Source organism: Diabrotica virgifera, chromosome 5 (assembly GCF_917563875.1).
Source record: "Diabrotica virgifera virgifera chromosome 5, PGI_DIABVI_V3a".
NCBI lineage: Eukaryota > Metazoa > Arthropoda > Insecta > Coleoptera > Chrysomelidae > Diabrotica > Diabrotica virgifera.
The window spans coordinates 126,258,762-126,275,098 of NC_065447.1; the positions used below are offsets into that span (position 1 = coordinate 126,258,762).

The window sequence follows — 16,337 nt, forward strand, 5'->3', positions numbered from 1 at the left end:
ATAAGTAGAACAATATAACTTACAATGCTTTACGTGATGAGCCTCCGTCAGGACACTTATTTCAACAAACTCACAGCTATTCATTTATCTGCCTTACTACTTCAGGAGACTCTCAGAGATCACCACTATTCGACTTGACGATCATTTAACAACTATCGTCTAGAATCACATTCGTTTAAAGGCCAGCACTAAACAGTAACGTTGAAAAAATTATTCTACCGTAAAATTAAATTATGTAAAAAAAATTATGAAAGTCCACTGACAACGATTCCTACGAATTAAATTCAAAATTGTCAATGTCAGATTCAACACCAACTTTTCCTACCATTAGAAATTTCCTAAAACTAATTACATGCCAATCGGTTTTTAAGGAGATTACATTCATTTAAATTTCTAAATACAATTGTTCCCTAACCCGGTCTCATTGTCCAAACACATAACCACTTCCTTATCATACTAACTGTACAAAGAAAATACTTAATCCCTATTTAAATTTTGTTTACCTACGGCCATCCAAAGATAATTGACTTTCATTTCTTCGAAATGAATTTTGGTATATTTTTATTATATGTTTTAACTTTTCTAAAATATTAAGATCGAAACCATATTAATTCAAATTTTACATATCTTAACAATATATATATATATATATATATATATATATATATATATATATATATATACAGGGTGTTTCATTGGGAAAGTAACATACGTTAACTGTAGAAAGAGGACACTTAGGCGGTCTCAAAAATACCATACTTAATGGGTCTTACTCCATTAATAACAGAGATACTGGGTGTTATATCTCTTTTGCCTTTTTCTAATTTGGTTCGTAACTTTTTAACCACACCGTATATTTATTTTATATTTGGCACGCAAATATCCTTTAGTGTGTAAAATAAATTAGTTTATTTACAAATGTAAAAAATCCAGGCCCGGATTAAAAAATATTAGAAAAATATTCCGACCCAAAAACAACACCCTGTACATTAAATTTTTTTAAAATGGATTTTTTAGTTGAAAAGAGGATTAAAAACTAAATTTAGTGGTATACTTTGAATTTTCGGCAAAATGATTTTTCTGGTCAAATTTTGAATTTGAATTCTGAAATTATGTAAATTGCGTGAGCTCTAAGTAGAAAAAAAAATTAAATACAACTTACAACTTGTTAACCGTACTGTATATTTATTTTATATTTAACACGCGAATATTCTTTTAGGTGTCCAATCAATTATTTTATTTACAATTATAAAAAATCCAGGTCTGGATTAAAAAATATTGTAAAAATGTTCCGACCCAAAAAAACACCCTGCATATTATTTTTTTTTTAAATGGATTTTGCATTTGAAAAGAGAATGAAAAACTAAATTTAGTGGTATACTTTGAATTTTCGGCAAAATGATTTTTCTGATAAAATTTTGAATTTGAATTCTGAAATTATGTCAATTGCGAGAGCTCTAAGTAGAACAAATTAAAATGCGACTTAATTTTAATTAATACCATTATTTAATCTAAATTGGTAAAATGTTAAAACACTTCAGTGTTTTTTTATTATCTGTGACAAATAGTATATGGCGAATATTCATCTTTAAATAATGAATAAATAATAAAGAGTCAATAAAGAATACATCACTTTAATCAACAAAGTATCTAAAAATTATAACAAAACAGAGAAAATGTGCAGCATAACTATTCAAAACTAAAGTACTTATTCAAAATTACCACCATCAAAAATTATTGTTATGTGTCAAAATGTTATATTTTACCAATTTAGATTAAATAATGGTATTAATTAAAATTAAATCATATTTAATTTTTTTTACTTTGAGCTTCGCAATTCACATAATTTCAGAATTCAAATTCAAAATTTTACCAGAAAAATTATTTTGCCGAAAATTCAAAGTACACAATTAAATTTAGTTTTTCAGCCTCTTTTCAAATGCAAAATCCATTTTACAAAAATTTAATATACAGGGTGTTTTTTTTGCGTCGGAACATTTATACAATATTTTTTAATCCGTACCTGGATTTTTTTATTTGTAAATAAATTAATTGATTGGACACCTAAAAGAATATTCGCGTGTTAAATAAAAAATGAATATATAGTGCGGTTGACAAGTTTTAAGCTGTATTTCAATTTTTTTTCTACTTAGAGCTCTCGAAATTCACATAATTTCAAAATTTAAATTAAAAATTTGACCAGAAAAATCATTTTGCCAAAAATTCAAAGTATACCACTAAATTTAGTTTTTCATCCTCATTTCAACTGAAAAATCCATTTTAAAAAAATTTAATGTACAGGGTGTTGTTTTTGGGTTGGAATATTTTTCGAATTTTTTTTAATCCGGACCTGGATTTTTTACAATTGTAAATAACATAATTTATTGTACACTTTAAACGATATTTGCGTACCAAATATAAAATAAATATACAGTGTGGTTAAAAAGTTATGAACCAATTAAGAAAATGGCAAAATAGATAAAACACTCAGTATCTTTGTTATTAATGGAGTAAGACCCATTAAGTATGGTATTTTTGAGACCTCTGGTAAGTGTCCTCTTTCTGCAGTTAACGTATGTTACTTTTCCAATGAAACACCCTGTATATATATATATATATATATATATATATATATATATATGTATATATACAAAATATGCATAAGATGGAATGCAACCACAGACACGTGTTTCTGACTTATTAGTCGTCATCAGTATGGTATAGCCAAACAGGAGCAACGCAACCAATTTGTGGCTGTAATGTTAGAAGACCCTCAGGATTCGAGAGCAACAACTAACACATCCACGGAGGAAGCTACAGCTACCTGAGGAAAGTACTGCCAAACGTTTAAAACGTTTTAAAATCAAACAAGGAGAGGTTAACGCGAGTTAATAGATATCGGCATGGCTCGCAACAATGAAAATACAAAATATGCATAAGATGGAATGTAACCACAGACACGTGTTTCTGACTTATTAGTCGTCATCAGTATGGTATCTCGAATCCTGAGGGTCTTCTAACATTAAGACGCGTCCACACTGGAGCAACATTTTCCAACATAATACAACAAACACTTGTTACAACATAAAATGTTTATATTTGTTGGAATATGTTGTGTTGCGTTGCATAAAGTTGGTGTTGCGATTCAACACAAGTTGTAGTATGTTGTATAAATCCGTTTCTAGCGGTAAAGATCAAAGGATAATATGAAACAAAGTGAAACATTTGTCAACATTGCTTCGATGTGGACGGATTGTTGCGAGTTGAGACCTGTTGCAAATTGAGTGACTAGACAGTAGACAGACCGCCGCGTCTATATTTAGTGATGGCGTTTAAGTGGACTTCGGAGAATTGTTTAAATTTAATTGACAATTATAGACAACATCCATGTATTTGGAATCCTAAAAATGTTAAATATAAATGCAGAGAATCAAAAAATGATGCATGGAATGCAGTTTGTTCAGCTGTAGGGTGCTTATCTCAGGAAGAGGCAAAAAGAAAAATCCGTAATTTGGTGGCTCAGTTTTATAGAGAGAAAAAAAAATATCGCAGCATGAAAAAATCTGGAGCAGGCGCTCAGTTTCATTCCAAGTGGTTTGCCTACGATGCATTAGTATTTCTTCCGAGACAAAAACAAAGTCCGCCCATGCAAGGAAAGTGAAGCTGAGAACGTGGTAAGTAAACACACAATGTTTTTAGATATTAACTTTTCTGTTATTAATTATTCAAACAAATAAATAGGCAATTTCAATTTATACATGAATTATAATTCAATAATTATTCTGCCACGGCACCATCCCCAAAGGTGTAACGAAAAAATCTGCAAACTCTTGCCTAATATCTTTTGCTTCAGTTGATGCATTTCGTGCAACTTTCTTGTATGAAGTAAATGTATTACTCTGAGTTTCTCTTCTCCACGATCCTTCTAAAACACGTCCTGTATCTTTATCTTCACCGTCATATGTACCTGGGGGATTGTAGGAATTTTTAGATCTTGAACTATTCCTTAAAAAATTATGCAAGTAAATGCAAGCCATAACAACAACTTCTGCAGTTTCTGGTTCTAAAAGTAAGGGTTTTCTAAATATTCTAAAAATCGAAGATAACATTCCAAAAACATTTTCTGATATTCTCGCTCTACTGAGACGGTAATTAAATATCCTTTTGGGAGACCCTTTGTCCTGCGCCCCAGGGTAGGGTTTCAGTAAATTTGGTGATAATGGGAAGGCATCATCCCCTAAAAATACGTGAGGGACTAATTTCTCACGTCCTGGTAAAGAGCTATATTCTGGAAGGTTGAGTTTGCAGCGAGTTAATAGTTTTTTGAATAATGTATTTTCGAAAACTCCTCCATCAGATATTCTCCCTTGGGAGCCTACATGAAAATACAAAAATCGGTAATTAGCATCCATTACGCCGAACAGAACAATGCTAAAAAACGTTTTGTAATTGAAGAAATCACTTCCACTGTTTTTGGTGCTTGTATTGCAATGTGCTTTGCCATCCATGACGCCTACACATTTTGGAAAATTCCAAAGAACACTGAAACCATTAGTAATTGTTTCCCATTCTTGAGCAGTTTTAGGCATCTGAAATACAAAGATATCATTACTTATGCTAAAAATGTAGATTACTGTAGTGTTTACATTTTATACAATGTATTTTTCTTTTCAGGATGACCTTAATGACTCTTCCTCCGAAACGGATTTAGATGATTCACAAGTAACAGATTGTGATGAAGGTGGAAATGAGACCCAAGAATTTCAAGATGCAGAAAATGGCAACGAAGGCATGAAAGACTTGTATGACGATGGTTCTCAAAACCCATCAACATCTAACGCTGCTTGTGAGAAGCCTTCGACATCTAACAGATCCTCTCAAGAGCCTCGTAAAAAAACCGTGGAAAATCCGAACAGCACAAATCTTGATGAATTTAAACACCCTAATAAAACTAGACGTGTCACACAAACACTTACAAGAAAAATCGATGATAACGCTCGAAAAGAAGAGGCATATAAAATAATTCAAGACATACAAAATAAACGACAGCGAGACAAATTCGATGTATTTGGAGAACATATGGCGTGTAAAATTAGGGATTTGAATACCACCTGCGCACAAAATATTGTAGAACATCTTATAGGTAATATTTTGTTCGATGCAAGTATGGGTAAATATGATTATGGAATGCCACAATCAACTAACACATATGAGCCAATTTTATCAATGCAACCTTCCACGAGACCACAATCACATTCATCGTATTGCAGCACACCAGCTATATCACCAGCGGAGACATACATACAAAACTCTTCAGACTCCTCTACTGCTTTTGGTTCCTCAAACATTCTCGCAGAGGCATTTCAATTAAGTAACATGTAAAACTTCTAAAGTTATCAATAAAAAAGTACAATAAAGTTTACTTACCTTAACTTGGTCTTTAATTGCATTTACTAGCGCAGCACATACTTCTGGTACTATCTTTGAGATAGCTTGTTTCGAAATCTTAAATAAATACATCAAGCTGCTGTAGGAATCTCCAGTTGCCAGAAAGCGCAATGTTACAGCTAATCGTTCTTGTGGAGGTATAGCCTTTCTACAGTTAGTATCTGCTTTTCTTATCACTGGTGCAATTTTTTGCAGCAAAAATTCCATATCTGAACTACTCATGCGCAAAAAATTTTTGAAGCACCCATCGGTTCGAAGTTCTAATAAAACGTCATCTTTCTTTAAATCCGATATTATTTCCTTTCCACCATATTTTTCCCTTTTCTTCAAACTTGGACGGACCCAACATTTACGCTTCCGTTTTCGTGAATCACCACACAAAATTAGAAAGCACGCGGTAGCAGTTAATAAGCCTTCCTCCATCATGTCACAAAACTACAGCAGTATGGACAGAATGTTGTACTCAACTGAATTTGTGATTCAACAAGTTCAAACATTCATTAACATTGTTGCACTAGTGAGGACAGTTTGTTTTATGTCAAAAGTTTAATAAATTAAACATTTAGCAACTTGTTGCAACATAAAATTGCTACAAGTTGCCAAATGTTGCTCCAGTGTGGACGCGCCTTTTTACAGCCACAAATTGGTTCCGTTGCTCCTGTTTAGCTATACCATACTGATGACGACTAATAAGTCAGACGTGTCTGTGGTTGCATTTCATCTTATGCATATTTTGTATTTTCATTGTTGCGAGCCATGCCGATATTTATTAACTCGCGTTAACTTCTCCTTGTTTGATTTTAAAACGTTTTAAACGTTTGGCAGTACTTTCCTCAGGTAGCTGTAGCTTCCTCCGTGGATGTGTTACTTGTTGCTCTCGAATCCTGAGGGTCTTCTAACATTGCAGCCACAAATTGGTTGCGTTGCTGCTGTTTGGCTATACCATACTGATGACGACTAATAAGTCAGAAACACGTGTCTGTGGTTGCATTCCATCTTATGCATATTTTGTATTTTCATTGTTGCGAGCCATGCCGATATCTATTAACTCGCGTTAACCTCTCCTTGTTTGATTTTAAAACGTTTTAAAAGTTTGGCAGTACTTTCCTCAGGTAGCTGTAGCTTCCTCCGTGGATGTGTTAGTTGTTGCTCTCGAATCCTGAGGGTCTTCTAACATAACAGCCACAAATTGGTTGCGTTGCTCCTGTTTGGCTATACCATACTGATGACGACTAATAAGTCAGAAACACGTGTCTGTGGTTGCATTCCATCTTATGCATATTTTGTATTTTCATTGTTGCGAGCCATGCCGATATCTATTAACTCGCGTTAACCTCTCCTTGTTTGATTTTAAAACGTTTTAAACGTTTGGCAGTACTTTCCTCAGGTAGCTGTAGCTTCCTCCGTGGATGTGTTAGTTGTTGCTCTCGAATCCTGAGAGTCTTCTAACATTACAGCCACAAATTGGTTGCGTTGCTCCTGTTTGGCTATACCATACTGATGACGACTAATAAGTCAGAAACACGTGTCTGTGGTTGCATTCCATCTTATGCATATTTTGTATTTTCATTGTTGCGAGCCATGCCGATATCTATTAACTCGCGTTAACCTCTCCATATATATACACTCGGGTGCAAAATTAACCGGACACCTTAAAAATGGGTAATTTTTGATGTCTTGCAATTCCTAAACCTGTTGTCCAATTTAAGTGATTTTTTAATATGTTATAGCTTTATTTTTTAACAATACCGTTTTAATAATATTGTTGCGAAACGGGTAAATTTTCATTGTATACGAGGTGTACCAATGAAACCGTGTTTTTTTCTTAAACTTCGCATCACTCTGTGGAATATTCTAGCATTTACAAAATACTGAAATTGAAATCTAACTATAACCTCACGTTTTCTAAACATTTTGTGTTTTGATTCATTCGCGTACATTGGACCATAAAAAAGTTAGGTAATTTAACAACTAGCCATGTTTTTCATAAATACAGGGTCTTTTTAAATAAGTATGGCAACCTTTAAAGGGTAATTCTGCATGAAAAAATAATGACAGTTTGGTTTATAAACGGTATGGCCGCAAATGCTTCGTTTCTGAGATAGGGGTTGTTGAAATTTTTCTTACAAACTGTTGATTTATTTATTGCTTTAAAACCGGTTGAGATCTGCAAATGAAATTTAGTAGGTTTTAAGACGTAGTTATTGCACATTTTTTGACATACAAGTAAGAATTTAATATTCACCATTGGCGCGCATACGGGTAATATGACAGCTCATATTACCCGTATGCGCGCCAATGGTGAATATTAAATTCTAACTTGTATGTCAAAAGTTGTATAATAACTACGTCTTACAACCCACCAAATTTCATTTGCATATCTCAACCGGTTTTAAAGCAATAAATAAATCGTCAGTTTATAAGATAAATTTCAACACCCTCTATCTTAGAAATTAAGCATTTGCGGACATAGGTTGTCATGCAAATTGTCATAATTTTTTCATGTAGAATAACTCCATAAAGTTTGTAAACATGGCTAACTGTTAAAGTACCTAACTTTTTAACCATCCAACATAAGGGAATGACTCAAAAACAGAATGTTGAGAAAACATGAGGCTTTAGTTGGGTTTAAATTTGAGTATTTCGTAAATGTTAGAATACTCCACAGGGCGATGCGAAGTTTGAGAAAAAAACACAGTTTCATTGGTACACCCGGTATACAATGAAAATTTACCTGTTTAGCAACAATATTATTAACACGGTATTGCTAAAGAATAAGGCTATAACATATTAAAAAATCCCTTAAATCGGACAACAGGTAACCATTTTTAAGGTGTCCGGTTAATTTTGCACCCGAGTGTATATACAGGGTGCGCCAAACCTCTGGTCTTCTTTGATTACGGCTAAACTATGAGATATACAAAAAAATGTTTATAACAAAACTAATGTGTATCAAAGAGGTCTATAATTTAAAATTATTTTCAATTATACAGGGTGAGTCAGAACGACGGTATGCACCAAAGTTGTATTATTTTAAATGGAACACCCTGTATATTAAATAATTTTTGAATATATTATTTAAAAATGTGAAAAATTTGTATAAGGTCTTATAGGCCTAAAGTTAATAATTTTCGAAATATTTACATTTTTATTGAGAAAAATGGTAATATTTATAGGGCTGTGGATTATGTTTCCAAGGAAATAAAAATTTAGGTGATAGGTCAAAGTTTTTAAAATATAGTGTTATTTTTAAATAATTTATTATTTTTTACTTTTAGCCATAAAATATACAGTGTGATCACTATTTGCAAATACAAAATTTTCTCATTTTTTTTTAAATGGGACACCCTATATATTAATTTTGAGTTTTGTAGTAAATATTACAACCTTTCTTTTGGTATCAGGTTCTATGTACCTAGCATGTTTCGTTTTGTAGATATTTTAAAAAAACTATAGATTTTACGTTTTTGCGGATTTTTTATTTAAAAATTTTTTTGCAAAAAAATAATTATAATCTGGTTTTAGAAACATACACTAAAATATAAAATATGAAAATAAAAACGTAATTAAAGATTAAAATAAATCGTATGCTAGTACAATTCAATTGAATTTAATAACATTAAATTATTTTACAAAAAATATTTTACCATATTAATGAATGCATAAATTAGTTACTAAATTAAATAAACAACCAAATTTTAAATCAACCGTAGTAATTTTTCTACTACAGCAACTTTCCTGTACCAAATTAATTGTTAGTTAAATTGTATTTAGTTAAACTTTTAATTTACCTTTTAAATTTACTTACATACATCTTGAGAATATAAAAATTATTATAAAGTACCTATGCTTTGAAACAAATGAATGTTAAATGTATCAGCCAAATTATTTATTAATATAAATAGTATTTACTGGTGTCACAAAAACTGGTAATACTTTTGTAGTTGAAATTTTTGTAACAATTTTTTATATTTTAAATTTTAATTTTTTAACCGAAAAATTTTTGGATATGACATTTGTTTTGGGCGAAACCATTAGAAATTATTACCAGCTTTTTTGACACGAGTAGGTACATAGATACTATTTACTTCTTAATATACTTCCATAACGTTCATTTGTTTCAAAGCATACTTTATACGTTCTCAAGATGTAGGTAAATTAAAAAGTTATTAACTGATCTTACTCGTAAATACAATATAACTAACAATTAATTTGGTACAGGAAAGTTGCTGCGGTAGAAGAATTACTACGATTGATTTAAAATTTGGTTGTTTATTTAATTTAGTAACTAATTTATGTATTCATTAATATGGTAAAATATTTTTTGTAAAATAATTTAAAGTTATTAAATTCAATTGAATTGTACTAGCATACGATTTATTTTAATCTTTAATTACGTTTTTATTTTCATATTTTATATTTTAGTGTATGTTTCTAAAACCAGATTATAATTATTTTTTTTGCAAAAAAATTTTTAAATAAAAAGTCCGCAAAAACGTAAAATCTATAGTTTTTTAAAATATCTACAAAACGAAACATGCTAGGTACATACAACCTTATACCAAAAGAAAGGTTGTAACATTTACTACAAAAGGCAAAACTAATATACAGGGTGTCCCATTTAAAAAAAATGAGAAAATTTTGTATTTGCAAATAGTGATCACACTGTATATTTTATGGCTAAAAGTAAAAAATATTAAATTATTTAAAAATAACATTATATTTTAAAAACTTTGACCTATCACCTAAATTTTTATTTCCTTGGAAACATAATCCACAACCCTATAAATATTACCATTTTTCTCAATAAAAATGTAAATATTTCGAAAATTATTAACTTTAGGCCTATAAGACCTTATACAAATTTTTCATATTTTTAAATAATATATTTAAAAATGATTTAATATACAGGGTATTCCATTTAAAAAAATACAACTTTGGTTCATACCGTCGTTCTGACTCACCCTGTATATTTGAAAATAATTTTAAATTATAGACCTCTTTGATACACATTAGTTTTGTTATAAACATTTTTTTGTATATCTCATAGTTTAGCCGTAATCAAAGAAGACCAGAGGTTTGGCGCACCCTATATATATATATATATATATATATATATATATATATATATATATATATATATATATATATATACATAAGATGTAGATCTTTGAAACACACTCAGTGATCAAAAGATCCAAGGTTAATGGTTTAACGACCACTCGTACGAAATCAAACAGATGAAATAGAGGATGTGGAAAAATCCCCTTATGAACAATTCACACATCCACCATTTCGGGCTGGGAAAAATTTTTTTTGAATAGAATCAAAGATCCAAACACCAGTTCTTAGAAAACCTTGGATCTTTTGATCACTGAGTGTGTTTCAAAGATCTACATCTTATGTTTTTAAACATATATTTTACTTACTTTAAGTAATTAGGGAATTAAAACTTGAGACTGTCATTGTCGGATTTGCCGTAGATTTACGCACCTTCTATGTATAGGTCTCGAATGTTGTTTTTTTGATTGAAATGTGTCTAAAGATATTCAACCTCTCATCTTTACTGATGCGCCCAGAGAGGTTGAAGAGGGCGAAACACATTTCTAAGAACTGGTGTTTGGATCTTTGATTCTATTCAAAAAAATTTTTCCCAGCCCGAAATGGTGGATATGTGAATTGTTCGTAAGGGGATTTTTCCACATTCTCTATTTCATCTGTTATATATATATAAAGTCAATTAAACGACTTAAAAAAGAAGATATAACAATCATTATGGGTGACTTCAATGCGAAAATTGGTGAAGGGAGAAGCGGTGAATTCATAGGTGATTTTGGTCTAGGACAGAGAAATGAAAGGGGGGACAGATTAAAACTGTTTGTAGAAGAAGAAGAATTTACAATACTAAACACATTCTTCAAACTACCACCAAGACGCTTGTACACCTGGGTCTCCCCGCAAGATCAACCAGGAAACGTAATACGGAATCAAATTGACTACATAATGGTGAACAAGAGATTCCGTAATGGATGCCTATCGGTTAAGGGTTACCCCGGTGCTGACGTATCATCAGATCATGTTCCTGTTGTTGGTAAATTTAGGTTTAGATTCAAGAAGGTTGCAAAAAAGAACAGCAACAAAAAGTGCGATATGAGAATACTAAAAGATAAGAAAACAAAAGAGACAGTCGCACAGATTCTTTCAGAGAAGCTAATTAATATGGAGCAAACATATAATGCCGAAGAATCACTCCAAAATATATGTGAAACCTTTAACAACATCAGAGAAGAACATCTAATAGAAAAGAAAGAGATGAGAAAAAGTTGGATGAACGACAATATACTACAACTTATGGAAGAAAGAAGAAAATCAAAAAACAACAAAATAATGTACAACACGATTCAGAGACAAATAAGAACTGAAATAAGAAAGGCCAAAGAAAATTGGTTAAAATCACAGTGTGAAGAGATAGAGTCGTTAGAGCAAAAACATGATACGTTTAACATGCATAAAAAGGTGAAACAAGCAGCTGGTCTTCAGAAATCCAACACAGCTAGCAAATTGCGAGACCAACAGGGGAATATCATCACAGACAGAAATCAAGAAATCTGCATATGGACAAAATACATACAGGAACTTTTTGATGATACTAGATCCGAACAACCTCCATCCTACATATGTGATGACCACTTACCAATCACATCAGGTGAAGTGGAAAGAGCAATATCACAACTAAAAGATGGCAAAGCTCCTGGACCTGACAATGCATATGCTGAACTCATAAAACTATTTGACACCGATGGTACTCAACGCCTAACCAAAATATTTAACGACATATATTTAAGCGGAGTAATACCAAAAGCATGGTTGAAGTCGACGTTTGTTGCTTTACCAAAGAAAACAAAGTCCGTATCCTGCAGTGATTTCCGAACCATCAGCTTAATGAGCCATATTTTAAAGCTATTTTTAAAAATTATACATCAAAGGATATATAGACTGTGCGAAGAAAAAATCAGCCGAACACAGTTTGGTTTTCGAAATGCAGTGGGTACAAGAGAGGCTCTATTTAGTATACAAGTGCTATTTCAACGATGTAGAGACGTGAATTGCGATATTTATGCATGTTTCATTGATTACCATAAAGCGTTCGATACAGTAAAGCACGACAAGCTGATGGAGATATTAACCAATATTGGAATAAACACCTGTGATTTAAGGATTATCAGCAATCTGTACTAGAATCAAACATCATCTATCCGGACAGAGGCAGGAGAATCCGACGATATCAAAATCAAACGTGGGCTCCGTCAGGGATGTATACTATCCCCACTGCTGTTTAACATCTACTCTGAGGAAATCTTTCAAGAAGCATTGGATGATGTTGAAGCCGGAATTAGAATTAACGGAGAATGTATCAATAACATAAGATACGCAGACGACACTGTGGTATTTGCTGACAGTTCTAAAGCCCTACAGGAGTTAATGAGCAGAATCGCAGAAGTCAGTCAGAGATACGGACTTTCACTAAACACTAAGAAAACCAAATGTATGATGATCTCTAAGAATGAACAGCAATTTGGACGAATCAGTGTGAATGGTCAACAAATAGAAAGAGTAAAAACATACACCTACCTTGGTACGAACGTCAATGAAAATTGGGACCATTCTATAGAAATCAAATGTAGGATAGAGAAAGCAAGATCAGCATTTCAAAAAATGGCAAAGTTGTTCAAATGTCATGATTTGTCGATACCCATAAAAGTCAGATTACTACGATGTTATATATTTCCTATACTGTTGTACGGAGTTGAGTCGTGGACTCTCACAGACGCCACCTGCAAGAAAATTGAGGCTTTTGAGATGTGGCTTTATCGTCGAATCCTGAAGATATCTTATACCGACCACATTACTAATGAGGGTGTTTTGCTGAGAATGAAAAAAGAAAAAGAGCTGTTAATCAAAATAAAAACAGCCAAAATCGAATACCTCGGTCACATCATGAGGAACAGTGAGAGATATGGACTGTTGCAACTGGTCTTGCAGGGAAAAGTAGAGGGAAAGCGAGGACCAGGAAGGCGAAGGATTTCCTGGCTGAGAAATCTACGAACGTGGTTCAACACAACCACTACAAATCTTTTCAGAGCAGCAGTGTGCAAAGTGCAGATTGCCATGATGGTCGCCAACACCCGAAACGGATAGGCACTACAAGAAGAAGATATAAACGTAAGATATATATATATATATATATATATATATATTTGTTTGACCGCTTATACAGTCCCAAAACGTCATACTTCACCGCCTATTCAGTCCAAAAGTGACGTTGTCAGACCCGGCTTCGGGTCTGACAACGTTTTCTTATAGTACTAGATTCTAGGGGTGTAGGGGGTGCAGGGGGTGAATTTTTAGCTGGGCTTGAAAAATCGGTAATACATCATATTATATACAGATTTAGTTCACCGTTCGGCAGATTGGAGGGCGCTTCGGTCGCGCTCAACTAGCTGTATATATTTCGCATAGTTAACATACGCCTAGAAGCCCTACACCTGGCAACACCGTATGGTGTATAAATAAACCAAGAATATATATTCAGAGGGCTCATACAGTCCCGATACACTAAAACGACCTAAAATTTATTTGATCCAAAATTAAAACAAGTTTTAAGGATTATGAGGCTTTTAAATATACGTTGATTGGGTATATATCTACAGTTCTGATACAGACCCGATATGCTAAAACTGCCTACTAACTACCGTTGTTTTTTTATTATTTCGCGCTGGTAACAATGATAGATTTGTGTTGAATTATTCCCCAAAAAGAAAACTAGGTTTTGTTTATCCAAAATGCGATATTTTATTTTAGAAAATTGAAAAAAAGATGAAAAATATTGTAACAGTAATTTTTACAGATTTTTGATACTCAAAACACATTCACAAACGTGCAATATTGTCGTTTAAGTAATAAAAAAAACTAAAATTGTTGTTAACCAAAAAATTAAAAGTAAAAATTAGACTTTAAATTTATATGAGTTTAAATTTATTTGTAAAAGAGAGCTTACATAAAGGGTAACATAATCTATTTTGCGATTAAGCAGGCGACATTTGTGGATATCATAAATGCATAAAGAATTGCATTTATTTTCGACGAACGAAACTTGTTCATTTTTTAAATAATATACTGTTATTTTTGATAGTTCGTTAGTTTAAATCAGCGAAAATTTTTATATGTATAGTCTTTTTACTACAAAAGCAAGATTACCTAGGTCAAAATTTCTGACGTAACAGCACTGTCAAACATTAGAATGTAACTTTTCATCAAGGCCACGTTTATGTCATTACTTGTCAGATTTTTTTGTTTACTATAAAAATAATATCTATGGTTATTTATTCAAATTAATGATGTCAATTTGTTTTTCATTACTTGCCGAAATATATTATTTACCAACAATATTACCACAGTGTAGGTATAATCATTAAAATAGATTATTTAATATTTTTAAAACTAAGTACTGCAATCGCTAAAATTCATAAGAAAACTTTCAGATCTTTAAATCTAATAATAAACTTATTTCTAATAAAGCTAATCTGAGAAATCTAAATTCTGTAACTTACATCTATTCTCTGCAGTTAATGGTAGAAGGGAATCCCATTTTTTCGTTCTTGTTTAAAAATAAACAATCTATTAAAGAAGCATTTTTGATTTTGCATAATGTTTCTCAATACGAACACAAACACAATAGTATAGGTACACAACAATAATTGCAATAGTTTTTAAATTAAGGTATATTTTAATATGTGTAGGTATTTATAAAAACAGTCCCTACAGTGTAAAGCTATATTTTGAATCAAATTGTGTACGAAATGAAGAAAAATGTAGCAACACAGAACTGTTACATCAGTACGATTACAGCGTTACAGCGTACGATTGTCTGATATATTTAAATAAAATTATTATTTTCTGGAGTATTTAACTTAAAGGAATGTTTCATAAAATTTATATTATTAATAATAAAATATGTTTTTGGTTATTTAATTAATATAATTCTAAAATTCTCAATGTACTCGCGATTACGTTTTTCTTATAGGGCTTTTCATCGATTGTCATTTGTTTCGAGCTTCCGTCATATGTTGTATAATCTGTGTATAATATTAATATACCCGGATTATACAACATATGACAGAAGCTCGAAACAAATGACTGTGAATGAAAAGCCCTATTATAATACCATTTTGACACTTTTGCAAGATCGGTCAGTTCGGTCAGCTAAAGAAATGTAAATTTTAAAGTTGATTTCATTAACATTACCAATATTTCGGCGTATTATTAATATATTTCGGCAAGAAATGAAAACCGATTGACATCATTAATAGGAAAAAATAATTAGATATATTATTTGTACAGTAAACAAAAACAAAGAAAATATCTGACAGGTAATGGCATTAACGTGGCCATGACGAAAAGTCACATTCTAATAATTTGTCAGTGCTCTGACGTCAGAAATTTTGACCTCATAACCTTGCTTTTGTAGTAAAAAGACTATACCTACCTTTAGCCCAGTCGGGATAGCAGTCGACCTTGCATGCCAAGCTGTCCAAAATTAAATTTTTCTAATCTTTAAGGAGGGTTAAGAGTAATGTAAATTTAAAATCTCGACTGAATTCCGCTGTAGTGTTAGCCGCCATCTTGATTTTAAACGAGAACGGTTTTTGCTCAATATCTCCGCCATTCTCAACTTTTCGACAAAACGTGTAAGTACTAAAATAATTTTAGTACTTCACACAATTATTGTTGAAAATTCAATTTTAGATAATTTATTTTATTTTAATTTTTTTCGTGCGGTCGATATTTTCCGAGTTATGGGGGAAAACAGTGAGTTGGAGCATAATTAT

At 31.9% G+C, this 16,337-nt stretch overlaps 1 protein-coding gene across 1 annotated transcript; it reads left to right on the plus strand.

The window, feature by feature from the left end:
- Window positions 1-3,104: 3,104 nt before the first annotated feature.
- On the plus strand, window positions 3,105-5,432 carry LOC126885134 (uncharacterized). Its single transcript, XM_050651563.1, has 2 exons — window positions 3,105-3,674; window positions 4,675-5,432. The coding sequence occupies exon 2, from the start codon at window positions 4,792-4,794 to the stop codon at window positions 5,380-5,382; it is 591 nt and encodes a 196-aa protein (XP_050507520.1). The 5' UTR covers window positions 3,105-3,674; window positions 4,675-4,791; the 3' UTR covers window positions 5,383-5,432.
- Window positions 5,433-16,337: the final 10,905 nt, after the last annotated feature.

Excerpts from the sequence above, each read along its gene's own strand:
- LOC126885134 (XM_050651563.1), top strand. The coding sequence starts at position 4,792 with ATGAAAGACTTGTATGACGATGGTTCTCAAAACCCATCAACATCTAAC.